Below are 21,619 nucleotides of genomic sequence, written 5' to 3'. Positions count from 1 at the left end.
GACATCCTTTTGCTGCAGGCTAGAAACTTGTTTGAACTTAGAGACAGAGATAGATATGACGTTCTCCAGCTTCTGATGTACACGCCCTCTCTCACCTGAGTCAGCCATTTACAGTTAACACCTTATGGTGTACAGCTGGTTGCATTCAACAAGACCTGCTTATCTACAACAGTATGTTAATTATAATCCTATAAAAGAAACTCTGACTTGAAGATCACTATCAGACCTTCAGCTGAAATGGCTGTCATGGTTTCAGATCCATGCCAGTTTGAAACCATTCATCTGGTTACCACTCTATTGCTGAAGCCTGCAGAATGGACTGGGTGCACTCATTTTAGGGTAAATGCTGTTTACTCAGGAAAATAGCCACCTTTATAAGTACAAATTTTGAGTGTGATTGCCGAAATTACATTACAGATGTTTAGGATGCTAGTGGATGATATTTTTTAAACAGAATGCAGGACATACATTTATAGAATTGAAGGTTATCTTTTTGTGCTTGCTGAAAATCAGGTGTGCATGCTGAACTTAAAAAGCGAAGCCAGTTTGGTCTGCAGATACAGTGTGATTCTCCTTGCAGCAGGAAAGAGTGACAAAGGCCACTAAGATGTCACATTTATAATAATCAGAGTAACCTGTAACACTGGTGGGAAAGACTGTGGCAAAAAGCATTGACAAGAGACAAGGTACAAGAATTATTTAGTTGACAGTAATCTCTGTGTAGCAATACTCTTCTCATGTCTAAAGACATTTGTAGTAGGTAAAGAGAAATCTCCCTGCTAAATCCCCTGCATCTCTCCTTATTCAACCACAGCATGTGTTCTAAGATAAAAGAAAGCAATATTTTTATTAAATATTGTAATTTAAATGTAAATGGGAGAAAATAAAGTCTCATCAAACAAGGGTTGCACCCAATACTTATAAAGAAAAGAACTGTGATATTAACAATTTGACAGACTATCAGTTCATCTAACCTATTCCTTAAATGAAGTTTTCATGGGCAACTAATCTCAGAAGAACAGAACGTTAAAGCTGTTACAATTTATGACATGAAGATGACAGTATACTTCATGTCACCGATAATGTCTTACAAACTACAATTTTCCAAGAGCCTGAATTTACCAACAATATTAACTTCTTTCTAAAAAATTTAAAGCACCCTCATGTAGCATACACAAAAATCATTATGAAGTCAGGCAGAAGCTGAGCAGAAACATTGGGGGTGAAAACACTGAGAACCAAAATGCAATCTGCATGGCCTTCTGCTCTTTCAGGTTTGTGCAGTAATTTAGTCTTAATGCAAATGGTTATAAACCAGACAAAATGCAGACACTGACAGTGTTTCTCTGATCTGCATCTCACAAGGCCATGCAGAATAGGACCCTGTGTATGTGAGGGACTGTATAGAATGGCATCACTCCATAGGAATTACAGTGTTTTCACCTGGTGCTCTGTAATGCATAATGAATTAAAGTAGGATGGAATAAGTTATTGGGAAAAAAAAAAAAGCAACTCATGGAATTTCTGTGTATTGTTAATTGGTTTTTAAGGTATTACAAGCTTACAGTCATGTTTTTCCCATATTTTAAGTATTTTCATGTTTGTCTTCATCTACTTTGACAAACGTCATATTGTGCTATAAAGCTTGATTGAATTTAGCTGAAAAACTCTAGAAAATGGTTACGTGTACGTATACTGACCTACACATGCAGCTAACATGACTGAATACTTTTCATTCTGTATATAGAGGAACAAAAGGCCTAAATTTGTAGGACATTCAAAACAAAATATACCAAAAACTTTACTAGAGTTTAGTCTCTACTAGTGTAAGAAAATAATAGTAAAGTTCAGCGTAGAATGCAAAAACAAATGAGCAAGAAGAAAAAAGTCGTGTTCTTTGAAGGCATTATCCAGCTCCCAGGCTTCTAGTGACTTAGCTGGGAACAAGTTAAACCACTGTGAGAAAAGTTTACAGAATAAATTCTACATTCAGTTCTCTTTCTGTATGCCTATACACAACTTAAAATCACAGCCTGTAGAAGGAATTCCATGCTATTGCTGTTAGATTTTTTTTAGCTGGCTTATATCTGAATATATAGTATAGAAATATATCAGTTTTTTATAAAATTGCTGTATGATTCAATATGTTAAATTTAATCCTCCAATTGGCTTGCTTACAGATTCGTTACTGGGCTGCTCATGATAAAGAAGCAGCTGCACAGCGGGTACAGGTGAGCAATCAAGAGTATTCAACCAAACTGGAAAACCTGAAGCCTAACACTCGCTACCATGTAGATGTGTCTGCCTTCAATAGTGCAGGCTATGGACCTCCCAGCAGCACCATTGATGTTGTTACCAGGAAAGCACGTAAGTAAATGGAGCATTAGATTAAGTATAATCATGTCCATCATGTTTTCAAACATGGCTTCTCATTCACATACCAAATGGTACTCCTCATGTGGTATTGCTTCTTAGTCTGAAAATTTATGCTAAAATTCTCCTTCCTCTCTTTTGCTGCCATGTATAATGGGGATATCTTATAAAAGGGAGAAAAGAGACTATAGGCTCAAAGGAGGGTCACCTGCAAGCTCAGATCAGGTTGCTCAGGGATTTGTGTAGCTGGATCTTGAAAGCCTAAAGGGATAGAGACTGCACAACCTCTCTGAGAAACCCATTCCAGTCCCTGACTTATTCTGAACATCTAGCCTGAGACTCTTAATCAATATTGTGTGTTTTTGTTACTTGTCCTCCTGCCATGCCATCCAAGAGCCTAGATCTTTCTTAATAAGCCCCCTGCTAGGATAGGGGAATTCCAGGTCCCCTCCAAAACTGTCTTTCCTCCAGGGTGAACAAGCACAGCTCTTTAACCATTCCTTTATAAATCAAATGTTCCAGATCCCCACCAGGTTGGTATTCTGTTGAACTAACTCCAGATTACCAGTGTCTTTCAAGTATTGGGAATCCCAAAGCTGGACACAATATTCTAAATGATAAGCAGTTGAGACCAGCTCTTATTTAGGCATCTATATACTACCTTTCTGTTTAATCAATAGCAAGAAGGATTCTGATGATTAAAATGTGACCAACTGCCTTTTTCATCAACAACAGAGCAACAGATTCAGGCAACCTTGAGCAGTGGGTGATCTAAATCTCAGCCTAGAATTAACATACCATAACAAGTTTTTGAATATTGCTCCTGACTCAATGAGGATACCTAGCACTACATTGTCTGAGCAATGTAAGAAAAGCATCTTGTGTATTTAAAACACAGTTATCTGGGCTAAGAATGCAAACAACTAATTTGAGGATTTCTGCCAGTAAATAGTGTATTGTGCAACTTGCACCTGCAGGGTTCATTAATAGGATTCCATTTTATAAGCTTATTGTGTAAGTTATAATGAATGATCTCTGCAGTGGGGTACTTCTATTTCTGCTGAACTAAGTGATGTAGAAATGGCAGTAAATAGTTGATAAAATATTTGATCTCATTGAATAAGTATGACTTACACCACATTTCTGAGAGGTTCTGAAGGTAGTTGCATGCCAGCAAACACTTGTGGTCAGCAACACAGTGAAGGGTAGTGTTGGCCACTTCTGTTCTGGCAACACAGAAAGGCAGACCCACGATCCAGACACTGCACAAAGCCATCCAAAATTTCCCAGCTGGAGCTGTAGCAGTTCATTCCAGGAAGAAGACAATCCCTTACTCATATATATGGCAGCCTAATTTGCATTTTCACATTTTTAAATTATTACATGTCTTAATAAAAACATCATTGAGCATTTATGAAATCTCATTCATGTGTATGTTATACATATGTTGCTTTTCAGCTCCAAGCCAGCGTCCAAGAATTATCAGTTCTGTAAGATCTGGTTCAAGGTACATCATCACCTGGGATCATGTGAAGGCAATGTCAAACGAGTCTGCTGTTGAAGGATACAAAGTATGATATCTGAAAATATTTTTTATCTTGATGTATGCTTCATGTAGTGCATTTGATGGACAGTGTTGAATCCTTGTACAAGTAATCACTTACTTGTACTTGAATGCTGAAGAGAAAGGTATCATGCTCAGCAATGCCAACCATACAGTAGTCCTAGGGCAAAGCCAATGGGCCTAGTCAGTATGATGAGAAAATATTGGAGCAGTGAAATTCATTTGGGTGGTAAACCTTATTATAGGAAAGTTCATAGCAGTGGCTGCAACAACGTCATTTCCCACATGATCACATTTATTGCTTGTTGGCTTATATAATGCACAGAATAGTTTTTTTAGTTTTTAGGAAACACTTTTTAGTGTTTCCTGATATCAGTATGCATTGTTCCATTTTTCCTTTCCCACCTCCATAGGGGCTACAGTTCCTGGAACATGATTTTTTAAAGTCTGGGAAGGTAGAGGAAGGGAAGGGACTTCCACCAGCATTAGATGATGGATGTAATGCAGTTACTCTGTAACCATAGCAAGTATATATACTGACCATAGGGAATATAGAAAAGTTCAGATATTTATTCCTGTTTCATGTTGCTGCTTGCTTGGCAATAAGAAAATTATTATCATATTCTTCATCTGAAAATGTAATTGAAGAACTGAACTCCTTCCTGGGAATTGCTAAATGTTTCACAGAGATTATTTCAGAAAGAAATGGGATCTTTTCGAAAGGTCCCACAAGATATATACTATCCCATTTGCAATAGTTTAGTATCATTGAGAGCTAATAATAAAATTCATAGTTGTTTCATTTATGAAAATGGTTATAAATTTTATGTCAGAAAACCCAGCTCAGTTCTCATATTTTTATTTGATGGTCTCTGCCACCCTGCATTATTATTCTCCATCACTTAAATACTTATTTTGAGTGTAAGTGCTGAAATTATGTCTCAAAACGTGGCCTAATTTTGTGACAGAAAATTAGAAAACATCCTGTCTAGATTCACCTTGCGTAGATTTGCAAAAAAGTTGTATTAGCCACTAAGTTTATATATATATAATGTTTCATGTTAATAGAAACCTAATACTTTTTCACACACTGTACATATAGAAATGTATCTTCATGGAAATGTCACGTTTCAATAACTGTATTTGCCATGACTTTCCTAGGTACTTTATAGGCCAGATGGACAGCATGAAGGCAAGTTGTTTTCCACTGGAAAGCACACAATAGAGGTCCCAGTCCCCAGCGATGGTGAATATGTTGTTGAGGTGCGAGCACACAGTGAAGGAGGTGATGGAGAAGTAGCCCAAATAAAAATTTCAGGTGAGCAGATAACTTCCCTTTTTCTTTGCCACGCTTCTTGGAGATCTTGGACTGAGTGTTTTTCCTCTTGCATGCTGTTGAGAGATGGGCACATCCAAAATTGGAAAGGTAGCCCTTCAGCAGTGACTGTACTGAGAATAAGAGTATATCTTAAAACATTTCTGGGGACTCATAGCACACACAGGACACTTCTGTAGCAGTCCAGCTCAATCCTAGAAGCACTGCCAATCTTCCAAATACCAGATTGCTTTTACTGGTGCCCCAGTTAGGCTGCCACTTCTAGTAGTGTCCTACAAGCTTAACTACATGGTGCAGGCCTCAAGATCTAGGTGTCAGCTTGCAATAACCCCATAGTTCCTAGCACCTTTTGCTTCTATCACATTCCACTGTCAACTTCTGCTAAAAGGAAAATAATAGAGGAAAGACGTGTGCTCCACGATGATCCACAGACCACTTGCTGGGGAAATGCTGCTTCTCACTCAGTGAAAAGGGCATCTGTGGCACAAAAATGATAAATAAGCAATGAGAAATTCCACATGCTCTTATTCAGTCATCTGGATGATTCGTAAAAAAGAGAAGGCACCATGGCTTAGGATAGTTCAAATTTGGCTCAGTGCTGATTATAAATTCAAGTTCAGACATGGTCTGCACATCTCCTTCCTGTTAGTTTTTTATCTTAAGAATATTTAGTATAAAAGAGAACATATGAATAGACATCAAGGAATTGGATAGTGTATTTGCAAGGTTATGATTCAAACACTTACATTGTGTTCTTGTCTTTTTCATTAAAAAATGAACTTGGGGAATAGAAAGGATTAAATGTCAACAATATTCTTGTCACAGAAGCAATGCAATCATTATTGTGGCTTTTTGAAAAGAACAATGCTCATGCCAAATTATCTGTACTGTGAGGGAAGCTGCCCATTCCTAAAGGAGCGGACCTCCCATCTGCAGGTTTTCAACAATATATACAGCTTATATCACCTTGTGTGAGCTCATGAGTATCACCATTTTTGTTTGTATGAAGTTTGTATTTTGTGTGTATTTTTTTCAAATGAACAACTGCACAGTTGTTACCTGTTTTTTATCTTTTATCTAGCTTTCATGTCTGGGCATTGTTTCCTCTTATAGCTGTTGTTAAAGAGTCTTTTTGTGTCTAATACATTGTTCCCATTAAGAAATGTATCAATACCAGCCAAGTGAATAATCAAATGTTAAAAAGACAGTATGCCTTGAGTTTCTCCATGATTACATTTTCATCAGGTCTTAAATAATTTTATCAACTTTTTTTTACCTCTCCAGCTTCTGAGACTTCCTTTAGGACTGTAGATACTATATATGCACTGATTCAACTCAACTGTCTGCAGAGATATTCTTGCCTCTCCACACTTAACTACTTGCAGCATTATTCATTAAAGGCTTTCATTAGCCATTTATTATCTTGCACAGGGCTATGTGTTTATCTTGTTTGTCCAACACCACCTCTAATCCTTCCTGGAATCCTTGCTTTCCACAATAGAGTGTCTCATCATTTTCAGAGTACCACCACAGTGTCATGTCTCTTTTTACCTTTGTGTTTAATTTTGCCTGTGACTATGACAAAGCACAGTTGGTTTGAATGGTTCAAACCCCTGTGCTGTCTGAATTTTTATATGAATGTGTTGTTGTCTGTATTTGCCATTTTAGTTCCATAGGTGTTTGCTTCTGCTGCTTTTGATAAAAATATTTGGATTGCGTTCAGTCTACAGCTGTTCAGTGTGGAACTGGTTGCCCTAGAAATCCAGTGGCCATTCTTCAATAACTGTTCTTTGAAATCTGTTGGTGACTGAATTCTCAGTCCATTTAGCATACATGCTACATATGTCATGTTCTATGGCAATATTTTGGAGTAATAAGTCAAGTGCTTAAAAAAAGCTGAAATATATGTTGTATATGTTGTATTATCATACAGCAGGACAATCTCTTTTAACTTATTATATAAGCTGCAAAAAAGTTAAGGCAACTGCTGTCTTCAGGACATGTCCTGTCTTTGTATCAAACATTCATTACAACCTGCCATTGGTGTGGTGCAAAGACCCTTTAGGTCACAGCTGGTAGATTACTTCCCAGACCAAAAGCATCGTGTCTGTACAATGTCAAGCCCATCAGTCTTGCCAAGTCTGTTACCTGTCCCAAGTATGCCTGTATAGAATTAGCACCACTGAGAGAGTAAGCACACTACAAATGCTGGTTTGTAGACTTGAGCTGTCTTCCACACTGCAGACAAGCTCTTATCCATAAATTCTACCATACACCAGCTAGACAGACAGGAACTGTGCCTCTGGTGACCTAGACAGAGGCAGGATTCCCTGGACTCAATTTAGGAAGGTTTGAAAAAGAGACAAAAGGTAAGGAAATCTCTTTGGAATACATACTATACAGCAAATCAGGCAAGAATTTCAGGTTATTTCTAGGCTGCTTTTCCAAAAAGCAGAAGTATAGTTTTTTTAACACCTACGCGTGGCAAATTATGTCTGTTAATTTTTATTCTTAAGAAAATCTTCCAGTAATGCATCAGGGTTTAAAATAAGTGCCCCAAAAGAATGATAGTGATTTTTCTTTTTTTTTTTTTAATTATGTTCTTTCTCAGAGAATTCCAAAGAAGAGATGTAGTTTGATATTAGTGCTTGTTTTGGTGCTTGACTGACTAAAATGGAAGTTACATATTTACAAAGAGATTTAAACAATAGTTAAAGCAAAACATAAGGCATCTTACCAAACTCAGAGAGGAGGATTGCCTTACATGACCTTTAGACTTCTGATTCCAGAGTTTGCAAACCTACCTAATTTTGTGCAGAAGTGAATGGGGAGAATTAAGCAGCTAGGGCACAGGTTCCAAATAGCCTATATGCTGATCAGGAATGGTGAGATCTTAAATAAGGAGTGTCTACAACACCAGTGTGTCATCCAGATGGGTGTTTTCCTGCTGTTCACTGGGTATCAAATCCAAAGTAATCTACATAACATGGCTGAGTTAGGTGTCTAAGCTCCCATTATAATCAGTTGTCATCTAGGATGTAATTCAGAATGTTGAAAAAAACCTGTAGCATTTGAGTTGCCCCAATTTACTAAGGACATCCACACAATTCTGACAGGCATGGCGTGAAATACAGGCAACCTGTGGCCTTCTGAATAGGCAGTTTGTCTTGGTTTGGGACAAATTTGGAAGGGAACTTCCAAAGGGATGATTCCTTAAAGGGCAAAATTCAGCAGTCCTTCCTCCACCTGTGAGGGAGATAAACTTCCTTCAAGAGAAGTGGAAAAAACTGCTTATTTAACAAGCAAAGTATTTATAAGTATAGAAAATGAATAATATTAAACAATAAAACCTTTTGCTGTTTTGAAGAGATGGCAAATTCAGAAAGTCTTTTTGTAGTTCAGAGAGAATCCTCTGTGGGTGTTTTTTGGCTCACTGAGTGTCTCTCAGTCTCTCTGGTGCTGGAATGCAGCATCCTGGGCCCCAGTAGGCCACAGGCGTGAGCTCCTGGTGTTCTGCCGGGTTTTCAGTTAAGAGCAGGTTTGAATAGTTCCAGGAAAAGAAAAAGACACAGTCCAGGGAACTTCTCTGCCTCAGCTAGCTAAAAAAATAACTAAAAGCAAAGGAGAGCACTGTCTCACTCCATGTCCATGCTGCAGACAGCACACACCAAGAGAGCTGAGCTTCTTTATGTTTTTTAATACAGCCGCAAAAAAATTCCACTGCTTTTCCTTCTCCCCAGCTTTGCTATCAGATCTAGTTTTAAAGGCACAAAACTTATTTCTGGGCTAAACAGATGAATGGGAATATAATTCAGCATCATAAGGCCACCCCAGGACACAGGTGGAGGCCAGACAGGACACCAGAAGACATCTTTTATCCTATATTTCAGGACTAATTGGCCCTGAGGTCCTAACACAGAAATTAAAATTTTAGCATGTTTTAAGTAACATAATTACATTTGAAAGTCAAATGGAAAAGAAACTAGAAGTAGATTTTATTTCTATCTCAATTCCTTGTTTAAGGGAAAAACATGCTTTTTTTGTTTTCCTCATTCTGTTCCATCTCACAGAAAACCCAGTCATCTGCAAAAGGGGGTCACAAATATCCTGCTGCTACTTTGCTCTCATGTAACCAGTCAGCTTCCAACAGGATGCTCTATTTCAGTTGAGAGTGATGTAAATGAAGTTTACCAAACACAGCTATCTTGCATGCCTTTCTTTTTAGCAAACATCTTGAAATAAAAGTTCTTATCATAAAGTCACTCTCTGTATATGTGCATTCCAGTATACAGCTATAATCAGTGTAAAATACAGCCATGATCTTTTGTATTTTATTGGCCATTGCCTGTTGTAGAGTAAGGAGCTTGGGGATATTTTTCAAGCCCATTATAGTAAATTAATGAGCTGCACAATTTAAAATTCATTCTTCAGTTACCACAACCAGATGAAAATTGGAATGACTTGTTTAACCAATGGAGTATTTTTTAACATTTAATAATAGGCTTATCTGTTTCCTTTGAAATACAATAAAGGCTGAGAATTTTTTTTTGTCTCTTGCATGATTTTTGGATAGCAGTGCTTTGTCTTAGTACTAATATTAGTGTAATCAGAACAATCTTGAAATCAGTAGGAACTAAAACCATATGGTGCTTGATTCTTTTTTCACTTCACTTGTATAACTGCACAGGCCTCAGTGCAGTTGCTTTATGCCAGAGTAAGGAAAAAGCTTAAGAATCATGCTCTCATGTTTTAAAATTTCATCCAGGCTGGGAGAGAAGAGAGGGTTTCTCATTTGGATAAATATTGGGAAAGAAAGGAAAATACTATACACCTTTAGCTTCACATGTGAAATCAGGTTAATGTCCCAGTTTAAATAATGACATAGACAAAGAATAATTTATGTATTGTATATACTTTCAGCAAGAGAACAAAATTACAGTTTCTCTGTGTTCACTGCACACATATATATACACATATGCATTCCATTTGCCAGAGGCATGTTTTAGGATCCTGAAATAGTATTACTTTGAAGTACAACTCTTTCAAAGGAAAAATCCATAAATTTTGCCTGTACTAATTTACACAATCCTTTTAATTATTTATCTTTTAATTTTTTCAATTACTATTTGAAAGGGGACAAATGTTTATTGCACGTATTAGTGTCAAGTATGTCAGGTGATCATTCACTTTTCATATGGTATAATCACAGTGTTTTGATTGTGATTTGAAAATATCCATCTGTTTCAAATATTGTTGAAATAATAAGATGAGGAGAACACAGGTAAAAATCGTAAGTAATACTGAAGGAAACAGACTCTATTTAGCCAGGGCATGACAGTCCTTTGTTACTTGCCTTGGAACTTCGTATGCATCTGGTACAAGAATATAGCGAAAACCCTCAACTAAATTAAAAGTATATTTCTGAAAGACCTCTCCTCTAAAAGAAGAGTAATTTTCAAAATGCATTTGCTGATGTCTCATTACTCAAAAATTAAGCAGAAAATACTCAGAATGCACTCTAACCTGGTGCATAGATATGCTAAAATCAACATATTTTTTCCCTCTGGTGTTTTTCTTGATTTTCCTTCATCATCACATTTCATTTCATCACAATTCTAATATATTGGTATTGCCTCCTTCCAAGCCTTAGTTTGAATTGAATAAAGTGACAGTTCCATGCATTACAATCATTACTGTGATAGAACAAAAGTTTTCTTGAAAAGCCAATTAATGTTCTCATTAATTTCAAAATGTTCTCTTCTATTCAAACTGAAAGTTTGGACAGAGAGTGGAAGTATTTTCATATCTAGGTTTTTTTTCTTAGTCTGCATTATCCTGTGATAATCCCTGCTTCATTTCTTCCTTTCTGCAGTGACTTTAATGCCGAATTCAAGATTTTTTTCTGCCTTGCTGAAGAGCAAGACCAAATTTATCTGTCCTTTTGGACTAGTTTCTTTTCTTTGCAGCTTCTCAGTCCATTATTTTCATTGTCTGCATATTTTTCATGTTGCTCTCCAGCCCTAGGTGCTGCTTATTCCCACTGATCATTCCTTGTGGTGCTGCAGTACTTAGAGAGGAGAAGGAGGGAGGCTGTGCCACCGTTTTGCACCTGAAGAGTTTCTGCTGTTTGCCCATTGCACCATGTGGTTTTTTAAATGTGGACTACTTGCAAGTCAAAAAGAGTGACACCTCTGGTAGATGGTTTGAATTTGTTTCTAAGAAAAACTCACAAATCCCTATTTTCCTGAACAAGGAGGAGTGGAATCCTTACTCAGGCATGCCAGCTGTCCGAAGAAGATCCTCTGCCTAGGTCACAGGAGAATCTCATGCTATTATTCGTTGCGTGCACAACTTCTAAAGAGTACATTTTATAAAAAAATATTACCAGCGGTCTTCTACTTTCCATGCAAAAGAATCTGTAATGAATATTAGCATATGTGAAGGGGAAGAGGTATTTGAGGAATAACCTATGTTTATTTCCAGCTAAGTAATAATCCAGTGACTGAAGTATTTCTGATTTTTCTTGGAGTCCAGGTCATCTTTTCATGTTGACAGCCCAGGTGTGTGGCAGGGCTAGAGTCAATGGAAAAGAAGCCCCAGCTGCTGCCTGCTGACAATGCCAAAGTTCCAGGTGCTATTGCCAGAACAAAACAAAATGTTTCCTTGGCTGAATTTTCAAGTAGGAGAGGACAGACTAACATCATGGGGTGGAAAAACCACCCAGACCATCAGCAGCAATTCAAATATGTTTTTCTTAGGATAGTTGAAGCTGTTACCCAGATGCACAGCAAACCTTAGCACAGCACAAAGCATGGGCAGATGGACAGACAACTTTGTTTCCATCCCATACATCTACTCTGTTTCAAAAACAGCAAATCACAGAGTTGTGAATCACTCCATTTTTGAAAGGTTTATGGCACAGGCAAGAGGAAAATTTCCTCGTGCACAAACAAAGGTTTCCTAGACAAGGGAAAGTTGGACGCATAATTTAGTAATGATGCCAGTGATGCAAGATAAGTATATTATAATTAGTTCAGTTATTTTCCATTTACCATGAATAGGGATAACAGAATTTAAATCATGTCATCTGATACTGCCTATTTCTTTTGCCTATTTCTTTCTTGTAGTCTTTCATGAAGACAGTATTTCCAGCTGGGACAAGAGCAATTTCTTTTCAATAGCCAGTTGGAAGAACAAACCCACCTCTTTCTTTCATGCAGTTTAGTTTAACCTAAGGAAATTATATTTCTCCCCCACTTCTGTTTTTCTGTTCTTCCTGTGTAAATATGAAAGCACTGAGAGTACAGATACAAATGAAGCCTAATAGTTGATGAAGAAACTAATGACTGGAACAGGCAAAAATCCCTTCATTTTTTTCAGGTCGCCTATTTTGTTTGCATGGTAGTGGACAAACTCAGACGCAAGGAGAAACAGAATTTGAGAAGGCTTTGCAATTAACCTTTCTTATAGTAAAAAGGAGATATAAAACACAGACAGCCCTAATGGAACATAGGTCCTTGGATCCTGGACCAAAAGGAGAGTATTACTTACAGGAAAATGGGGACGAGTTTGGTCGTTCTTCCAGGAAAAGGAAATCTATTTTGCAAAACAGACACAAAGACAGACTGTCATGAATGAGTTTTTAGGTTGCTCAAAGAAAGACAGACTGTCATAAATGAGCTTTTAGGTTGCTCAAAGAATCACCAGCAAAGGTAAATCTGCAAAAGCAGATTTAATGTAAAAATGAAAGCATGACAGTTTGTTGGCAAGGTTCACTATTCTACTTACTGGATGGACAAAACACACAGGAAAAATCAGAATAAAATCTAAAATCAATCAGTCTAAAACTAAAATCAACCTCAAATTATCTACATGGAGGCAGGGAATGGAAAAAGGTATGGATGGGGAGAGGTAAAGATGAAAAGGAATAAGGGAGACTCTGGTTGTGTCAAAAGGTTTCAAGGGGATCCCTTTACAAACCTTAACCTTGGGTTTGACCAACAGTTTAAGCCTAAAAGTTTAGCAGCACTTAAACTTAACAGCACTTAATCAATAGCCTAACTTGAACAATTTAAGAAAATATTCTGTAGAATTTATTGTAAGCACATCGGTAACTGTTTTATAGGCCTGATTTATGAATCTAACATACTTACGAATCTAAGAGAGCAACATTCACAGGACGTTTGCTGTGGCTTATTCACACTCCAACGCACACAGACCTAAAGGAGTATGTGGATAATTCCCATTGAGTTCAGTGATGAGCTCATGTTGAATGCATTTGCATCTTCTCAACAGGCAGAGGGTTCAGCCTCAAGGAGTGGGATTATCAGCCCAGGTTCTGTCATTGCCATTCATCAGCAGTCCTCCAAGCACAGCAAGCTCGAGAGTTTTTGCTGGCTCTGAGAGGAGGGAGTTTGCAGCTTTCTGTGGTCTGAGAGAGCTCAAAGGTCCTTTTTTATGACAATCCAATATGAAAAGACACTGATATTGGAAAAAGGGCCAAAAATATCATACATAAAGATAAGTAACATTTAAAGAAAATAATGATGTAACAAATTGTTGCAAAGCATTAGGAAATCCATCAAAGTCTGAACTGTTTTAATGCCTGGTTCATTTAGGCATTGATTTAATTTATTTTGAGTGTGTTTGGAAGACTTGCATTCTGTTCAAGATGTCAGTAAAATTTAAGATTTCACTTCAGAAGTGTAAAAGTTTTGTCCTGGATGTTATGTGATTGTGTAAACAGAGAATTTAAAATACTAATAGAAAGCTGTGGATTAGTGGGACTTTACAAGGAGTTCCTGTGATACATAGATCTTGCTGAAAGGAAAAGCCATCCAGCAGTTCTTTTAATTTACTCAGACAGATAAGCAACCACTTGTGTGAGAAAGGCTTCTGAGAATAGGAGACAGAAAAAAAGTTAGTTTAACTGCATGCATCCCATACAGATTATATTTGATGTTAAACTACATTCTGACTACATGTTTCTGTAGACAGTTGAATCCTAAACTTAGAAAAAACAACTACAGGAATTCTATACCAGGCAGTAGTAAAGCCTGTGCATGATTTCACTGTTTTTGCTTGGGACTGTTAGGGGAAAAAAAACAAACAAACCAAAAACAAACACCAAAACAAACAAAAAATATATCCACCAGCCAAATTTAAGGACAGGTGTTTTGATTATTTAAATGAAATGAGGACTCTTGATAGTAAGTACGCGCATGGTGTGTTAGAGTGGTAGTTGGGTCGTGTGATGCTGATTTGGTTTTGACACCAACTTTGATGGCTTCAATTGCAATTACTTGCACACTTGATCCATAAAATGTTGGTTGAGAGGAGGGATCACACATTATAATACTGAGGAGAGAAAGAATCTTTAGGCACTACATATATCCAGCTCATACCTGGCCAGACTTCAGAGGGAACTTAATAATCCTTCACTCTTAATTTACATCCACATGTTTATTTGTACACATTCATTAAGTCTTTTTCTGGCATTTCTCTAGCTTTTCAAGGTTGCTAAAACTGACAGATCACAATTGCATTACTGCACAGAATTAGATCTTGTCGTCTGTTCTTAGTCAAAAGTTTTCTTAACTTTCATTCATGAGCCATAGGAGCGCACTGGCTGTCATGCAATGGCAAATAGTGTTTCCAGTAAAGTATGGATCCTTATATGTAGGTCAGTAATCTAACAAGAAAGTAAAAGATGATCTGTTTAATGTGCATTTATCCTGCTAATGTTCTGTTGATGTTCTGTCCAAGGGTAGGACTTGTTTAAGAAAGCTGGTAAAGATATCTCTGTAACAATGCCTAAACCCTGTAAGAGACCACTATAATGAGATGAATTGCTAACTATTCTGGAGCCAGTAAGCACATCCCAGGGGAAGATTTATTATTCCTTTCTCTTTGTAGAATAGCAACATGCAAACAGATGTTTCCTCATACTTGTAAATCATTCAACTTCACTCAGCAAAGTTTTTGTCTCGTTTTCTTCCACTGGAAGCATTCAAAATATTTATTTGTGTCTTTTCAGCTGCATTATCCTGGTCTGACAAAAGCAGAATATCTTTTCTGTGGATATTCTTAAACACAAAACCTGATTTTTTTTTTTTCCCCCCTATGGCTTCATTCATTAAGAACCTCTACTTTGATATTTAAGAACAAAAACTAAACATTAATGTGCCTCATAAATCACTAAAAAATAAGATTAATATACCGCTGTGATTTCACAGTTTGTCATGCTGTGCTTGTTTTTATGCTGCTGAAATCTCTGCTGTTCAGTTTGTGTATTACCTCCTCAGTATGGTTTTGCTTCATTTAACATTTTCTGGAGAGATGTCCCCAGTGGGCCTGTTCCAGCAGCACCTCAGGACTGTCAACACCAGCTGAAAGTACTTCTGTGCTTAGTGTTCAACAGCAAGCTGAGCAGTAAGCTGGGTCCTGCACTGCCCATCTACCATCCTGATATAGATAGGCCCTCTCTGGGATGAAAGAATAGCCAGTTCCCAGGCTCCTTTGGCCCATCTCCAAGACTGACAGCCAGGCACAGTTTGGCTGGGTTATTTTCTCATATAGATGCTCCTTAAAAGGGAGCATCGCAACACAAACCTCTTAACAATAGCAATTCTTATTTCTGTTTGCCAGAGCGAGTCATGTAAAATTTGTAAGCCATAGATTAATATTTTATGTCTTAAAATATTTGTTTAAGAAATAGCCTTGTGACTTTAATAGACGTAAATGCCACACTGCTAGAAGTCAGCCATCTGGACTTTGTAATCTGGCAGGTAAACAAATGGACCAGGCTCTTTGACATCTCTCAGATTATTGCTGTTCATATGAGCATTAACATTTCCAAAGGTGTCTCTTTGCTTTGTCACATTTCAAAGGCTCCATTAATTTTGTTTTCGCATGCTTAAATATTTACTTTGACCTTTTGCCTCCTGGTATAATAACCTCCTGGCTTGTCGGACTGGCCAAATCAAAATACACTGATGTGTCCTGAATGGCCTTGTTTCTTGTATAAACATGCTGCATAAACATGCAGCTCTTGCAGAACAAAAGAGCAAGTCCTCTGCTGTACTGTAGTAAGTCTCAGTACGTTTCAGATTATCCGTACAGGTAGGGGCTGTGCTGAGATATGCCAGCTGGTTTCCAGCCTCCATACTCTGTGCACTTCAGGATTATTCCCCCCGCTGCAAGTAGTGCTCAAGTAAGACCAAGTAAGAGCAATGCTGTGTTGTTTTCTGTTCTATGTGCAGGTGCCGCTGTTGGAGTACCAACTCTGCTCCTGGTCCTAGTGGTGCCTGCCCTGGGTGTTCTTGCCTGCTCGGGATTCTGAATGTAGCTGGATTCACTTTGTCCTCCACCTAACACAAAGGACTCCCTATGAAGATGAGGACCACGATTCTTTTTGATTCCTGTGGCACCATCCTAAGCCAAATAAATTACACTTTAAAAAGAATTTCCCTACCGATTTCCTATGAACTTTAAGAGGACTGAGGCATCCAGGAACTCCTTCATGAAGTAAATCAACTTTTGAATGGCTAAGAAATATTTTTAACTTGTTCCAATATGCCTTATAAAACACTTATGCTGATCTGTGACAGTTGCATGATTCGGTCCAATGGGGCAAGTTACAGTGTTAAAACCCAATAACATAGGCTGTACAGTGAAAGTAAAATCACCATACGTAGGTGCTTTAACTTGAATAACAAATTGTGAAATATAATAGAGATTGAAATGTTGATTGTATGTGATAAATGTAAGAGTACTACGTCTGTCTGTACTATCCTATATGTTTCGTGTACTGCATATTTTTGAATAGCCCCGTCATCATTTAATGGGATTACTGGTTTTTAGAGAGACAGTCAAAGCAAAAACATTTCATTACTTAGAGCTATATTTCTTGAGGTTATTGGATAGAATTTGAAGGAATTTAAATAAAAGTCAGTGATAAGGATTTTTTTTTTTTAAATATATTCAGAATACCTGAGACATGGATAGCATGCTCAGCTTAAAGGAATTTACCTGTGCTTCACTGACCTGAGATTTATTATATTCTTTTCTTAAAAGAATTCTGTTGAAAAATTCTTTTATGGTAATTGTTGCTGGTTTTGGGAGTCAAATGTCAGCTTTCAGGGAAGCAGCGTAATGTACTGGTTTTGATTTAGTCTTATTCCTATTGTTATTATTAAGGTAGCAATATAACAGGAGTTTGGAGATGAAGTCCATGCTAAGATCAGCCAGGTGGACCATGAAATGGTAGGAAACGTATGTTATTTTTTAAAGTGAAAAGATTTAAAATATAAAGAAAGAAAAAGATATACAATAAATGGCAAAAGCAGAGTAGCACAGTAAAAAAAATTATTATATTTACATTTTTATGCTGCAGACACCAGGTGTTACCTTCCTGTATTGAAGGCGTACATTTGGGAGAACTATATGCTTTTTCAAGAACTTGATATTATTCTAATGTTCATAGTGTTGTAAATAAGAGTTTTAAAGTTCTGAGACCATTTCTCTTATTTGATAGAGTACTGGATGATCCAACTGTGTGTTAGTACGTGAAAGTCAGATCCCAACTGTTAGTCAAAGCTACATGTTTACTATGGCCTTTTCAAAATGGGAACTCTATTAGAGGTAGAGAATGTTTTTGTTCTGACTGTGTCTAGAGTGTTTCAGTGCTGGGTTTCTTTGTTGGTTTGTTTGGGTTTTTTTAAGAAATGCACATTCCTTTCATTTTCCATGGTATGCTGGGAATTAGTTTGAGTGTGAATGATGAAGAAACACAGTGATGGTGAATCAGCTGGCTCAAGTAATAGTGCAATGTCTGATGCTTCAAGAATTATAAGCTTTGAATCATATTTTATTAGCACAACCTTGCTAGCTACTTAGAAATAGATTTTATCTTTTTAGAACTGATACTGTAGAGGTCCGTAATAATATTTACATGAAGCAAGGATAGGTCTACTAATAATTTACACCCCTTTCTTTTATTTGTATAATTTTGTACTATATATTTACATGTAAAAGTGTAGAGTCTTCATTAATAGATAATATGGTTTTAGTTTAATTTTAACTATTTGTTACGAGATGAAATTTTTTTAAATAGGCAAAAGTGATAACTCCCATATAGAGGAATGTCAAAGTGTCAAAAACTACTGAGTTTCATAAATTGTATAAATTATTTGAAAGAGAAATGAGCTGTCTTCATACATAAGAAACTTACATGCTGTAAGTCTTCTGTACAAAAAACGTGTTTTATTGTGTTTCATTTGGTTTTGTTCTTTTGCAGTATGACTCATTTTTATATAATATACAACCACAAGTACATCTTTTGCCAAATGCATGACTGCCTTTTACTTTTCTAGTACATGGTGTAAAAAGCAAAACTGTTTCATTTTTGCATGGAAATAACCTGGGAAGGAAAGCCACTTCTCTTTTTTTAAATCAGCAACATGGATGAGGTAGGTGTCACATACTGATCAGATAGATGGAAACTTTTCTTCTTTCACATAATTGTGTAAATTTGACTGGGACCTTCAGCTTCAAATTGTTGTCAAGAAAAACTAACTAATGTATCATCTGCTTTAAAATGCAAGGTTCTTAATTAAAGTTTATATAGATAGACATATTTGTTGTTTCTTTATATTTCAGGAGAATTGATATTGCTATTATTTGATACTGATGAATATTGAACTGGTTTTTTAGTTACTTTTTATCTTTTCTTTTCAAATGAGTAGAACAGGACTGTGCTTTGTCCTTTTTATGAATGAAAAGTAAATGACAATTAAATAAATGTATTAATGTTACTCAAAGTATTATAACTGTCTTTTGAATTGGAGTTTTCTAGTTTCATAACAGCAATGTGGTCATCTCTGATAGTAAAGGCATGGATAGAATGAAGTCCTGTGTATCCCTGCCCTGCCTTCTTGTGTCTATTTCTGGAGTTCAAGAGCATTTCTGGATTATTTGCTTTGATTATAGGTGATACCGATAGAAAGATTTTCTTAAAATCAGTAGCAGAGAGCATTCTGAGAGCTTTTTGGCACTTTTGGAAGCAAGGGATAACTAAGGAGAGTATTTTCTCAGGCAATATTTTCTATTCCAGTGGACATATTTTATGATTTAACCCCAGCCAACAACTAAGCTTCACACATCTGTTCACTCACTGCCTGATCATGAGTGGAGAGAAAAACAGAAGAGTAAAAGTGAGAAAGCTCATGGATTGAGATAAAGACAGTTTAATAGGAAAAGCAAAAGCATTGCACAGACGCAAGGCAAAACAAAGGATTTTTCATCACTTCCCATGGGCAGGCAGGTGTTCAGCCATCTTTCCCTGCAAGGGAAGCAGGGATACATCACGGGTAGGATGATGGGGAAGACAAAAACCATCACTCCAGCTGTTCCCCACTTCCTTCATCTTCCCCCAGCTCTATGTGCTGAGGATAGTGTTATATGATCTGGGATATCCCTTTGGTCAGTTTGGGGTCAGCTGTCCCATCTGTCCCTTCCCACCTCCTTCTGCACCCTTCTGCATTTCTTCCAGAGATGATCCATTTGTCCTTTTAACTTTTCTACGGGTAATTCTTTTTGCTTTGCTTTTCAAAAATTAATTTTATTTCCAAAAACAGAAGAAAGGAGACAATGCACAAAAGTCCTCATGAATGGAAAATTAAAAATGGTGTTCACATCTCAAGGAGAAGGCTTTTTTTTCTTTCATCTTTTACCTTAATGCTGATTAACCAAGTCTAAGGATCATGAAAAGACACATGAAAAGTACCTTCTTCACTTTAGTGGGTCTTGACTCTGGTTTATTCTTTTGAATAAACAATAACACTGGAAATTATGCCAGTTTTTTATTCTCAAAAACACTTAAAAAGCTCGTGATTTAGGTGGTAACTTCAACAGGCAAGTCCCAGTGAGTGCTGATCATTAGATTCTTCTGGTCTGTATTTGAAGAATCTGTGTCTTTAACACCTAATGCTTTTGGTCTTTTACTGTGTTGTCACAGCCACCAACTGCTTCACAAAAAGGTATGACATAATTTCTTTCTCAAAGCAGGCAGCAGACATGACAATATGTAATGCAATCTGCTGGCAAAAAGGCAAATCCAAACAGAGAATACAAAGATATTGATTGGGCATCATCCCCTCCTCATGGCTGTCATGGTGCAGCTATTTACCTGTGTCACCTTTGTCCTTCAGTTAGTTGACACCTGCAGAAATCAGCACATAGGAAAGTGTTCCCATTGTATTGAGATAGTCCAGCTCAGGCAAACTTAGAAGCTGTTTGGTGGCATGCAGCTCCAAGTGGGCACATGCCACAGGGGTGAATGGCACCAGAGGTCATTACCTGACTGCAGCCTGGTCTTAAATCCTTCAGGAAATACCCAGATGGTGTGGCCCCAGGGCAGCGGAGAGCACACAGGCAAGGAGAGCTGCTGTCCTTAGAGCACAAAGCCTCTGGCCAGGCATGTGCCCTGCCTCAGGAACTGTACGTCCAGCACAAGCCACTGAATTCTCCAAATTGGAGGAGAGAAGCCAATATCTTCCAGCATAAAGGTCCTTATGATGTGAACGGGGAGGATTTCAACATCCAGTGAGCCCTGAAGTGAAAAGCCTTTAGCAGTGCACAGCAACTTGGACCCACATGCCAATATCTATTCTAGCTGCACATTGATGTTCATTTCTGATTCTCACAGGAAGAAACACATTAAAAAATATCAAATTCCAGAGGCACTAAATTCAGGGAATTCATCCCATGCAGACAGATCTCTATGAATGGCTGCCCTGCAGTTGGTAGCACTCATGGGACATGAGTGGTAGATGAACTGGACTGGTGGAACCAAATGGTGTTTCCAAGCTGCTCAAATCTTGTAGTACCCACACCATTCATTAGGTGCTGTTCATGGCCAGTGCTTCTACCAGGACTGGTTTGTACCAGATGGTACAGCCCTGAGCCATGCCAGAGGCCTTGGCAACCACTTGGCAGTGAAGGATTCTATGTCCCAGGGCTGGCACTACCAGCTTCAGGTTGGATTTGTTAGTTTTCAGTTAAAAATCTTCAGGGTTACTGTAGGTTCCACAAAAGCTCAGTGCATACTACTATTTTATCTGCAATCCAAAAGGGAGTGGAGACATATGCAGGGCTTTAGGAAAAGACCCTGTGCTTTTGCTGACCCACCTTTCATGCTTCAACATAAAAATGCTGTTATCTGTCTTGTGAGTCTCTGACAAGCCAATAGTATTCATTAAATCTATGTTGTTTTCTCAGCCCAGAAGGTTTTTAGCTATAGATACTGAGAAATAAGCATCTGTCAGATCTCTGTGACAGGACTGAAG

General features: G+C 37.6%; 1 protein-coding gene across 1 annotated transcript in view; it reads left to right on the top strand.

Annotated features, from left to right (window-relative positions):
* CNTN1 (contactin 1) overlaps positions 1-19,093 on the top strand; it is a 206,715-nt gene extending 187,622 nt beyond the window's left edge. The window contains exons 21-24 of the mRNA XM_088055395.1: positions 2,181-2,367; positions 3,832-3,944; positions 5,099-5,255; positions 16,535-19,093. Of these exons, the coding sequence (XP_087911521.1) occupies positions 2,181-2,367; positions 3,832-3,944; positions 5,099-5,255; positions 16,535-16,614 (537 nt within the window). The 3' untranslated portion in view covers positions 16,615-19,093. The remainder of the gene's footprint in view (positions 1-2,180; positions 2,368-3,831; positions 3,945-5,098; positions 5,256-16,534) is intronic.
* Positions 19,094-21,619: the final 2,526 nt, after the last annotated feature.

Source organism: Pseudopodoces humilis, chromosome 5, assembly GCF_049639895.1.
Source record: "Pseudopodoces humilis isolate 2021_Gansu_Grassland_sample_001 chromosome 5, ASM4963989v1, whole genome shotgun sequence".
Classification (NCBI taxonomy): domain Eukaryota; kingdom Metazoa; phylum Chordata; class Aves; order Passeriformes; family Paridae; genus Pseudopodoces; species Pseudopodoces humilis.
This window is presented reverse-complemented; position numbering and strand designations above follow the sequence as displayed.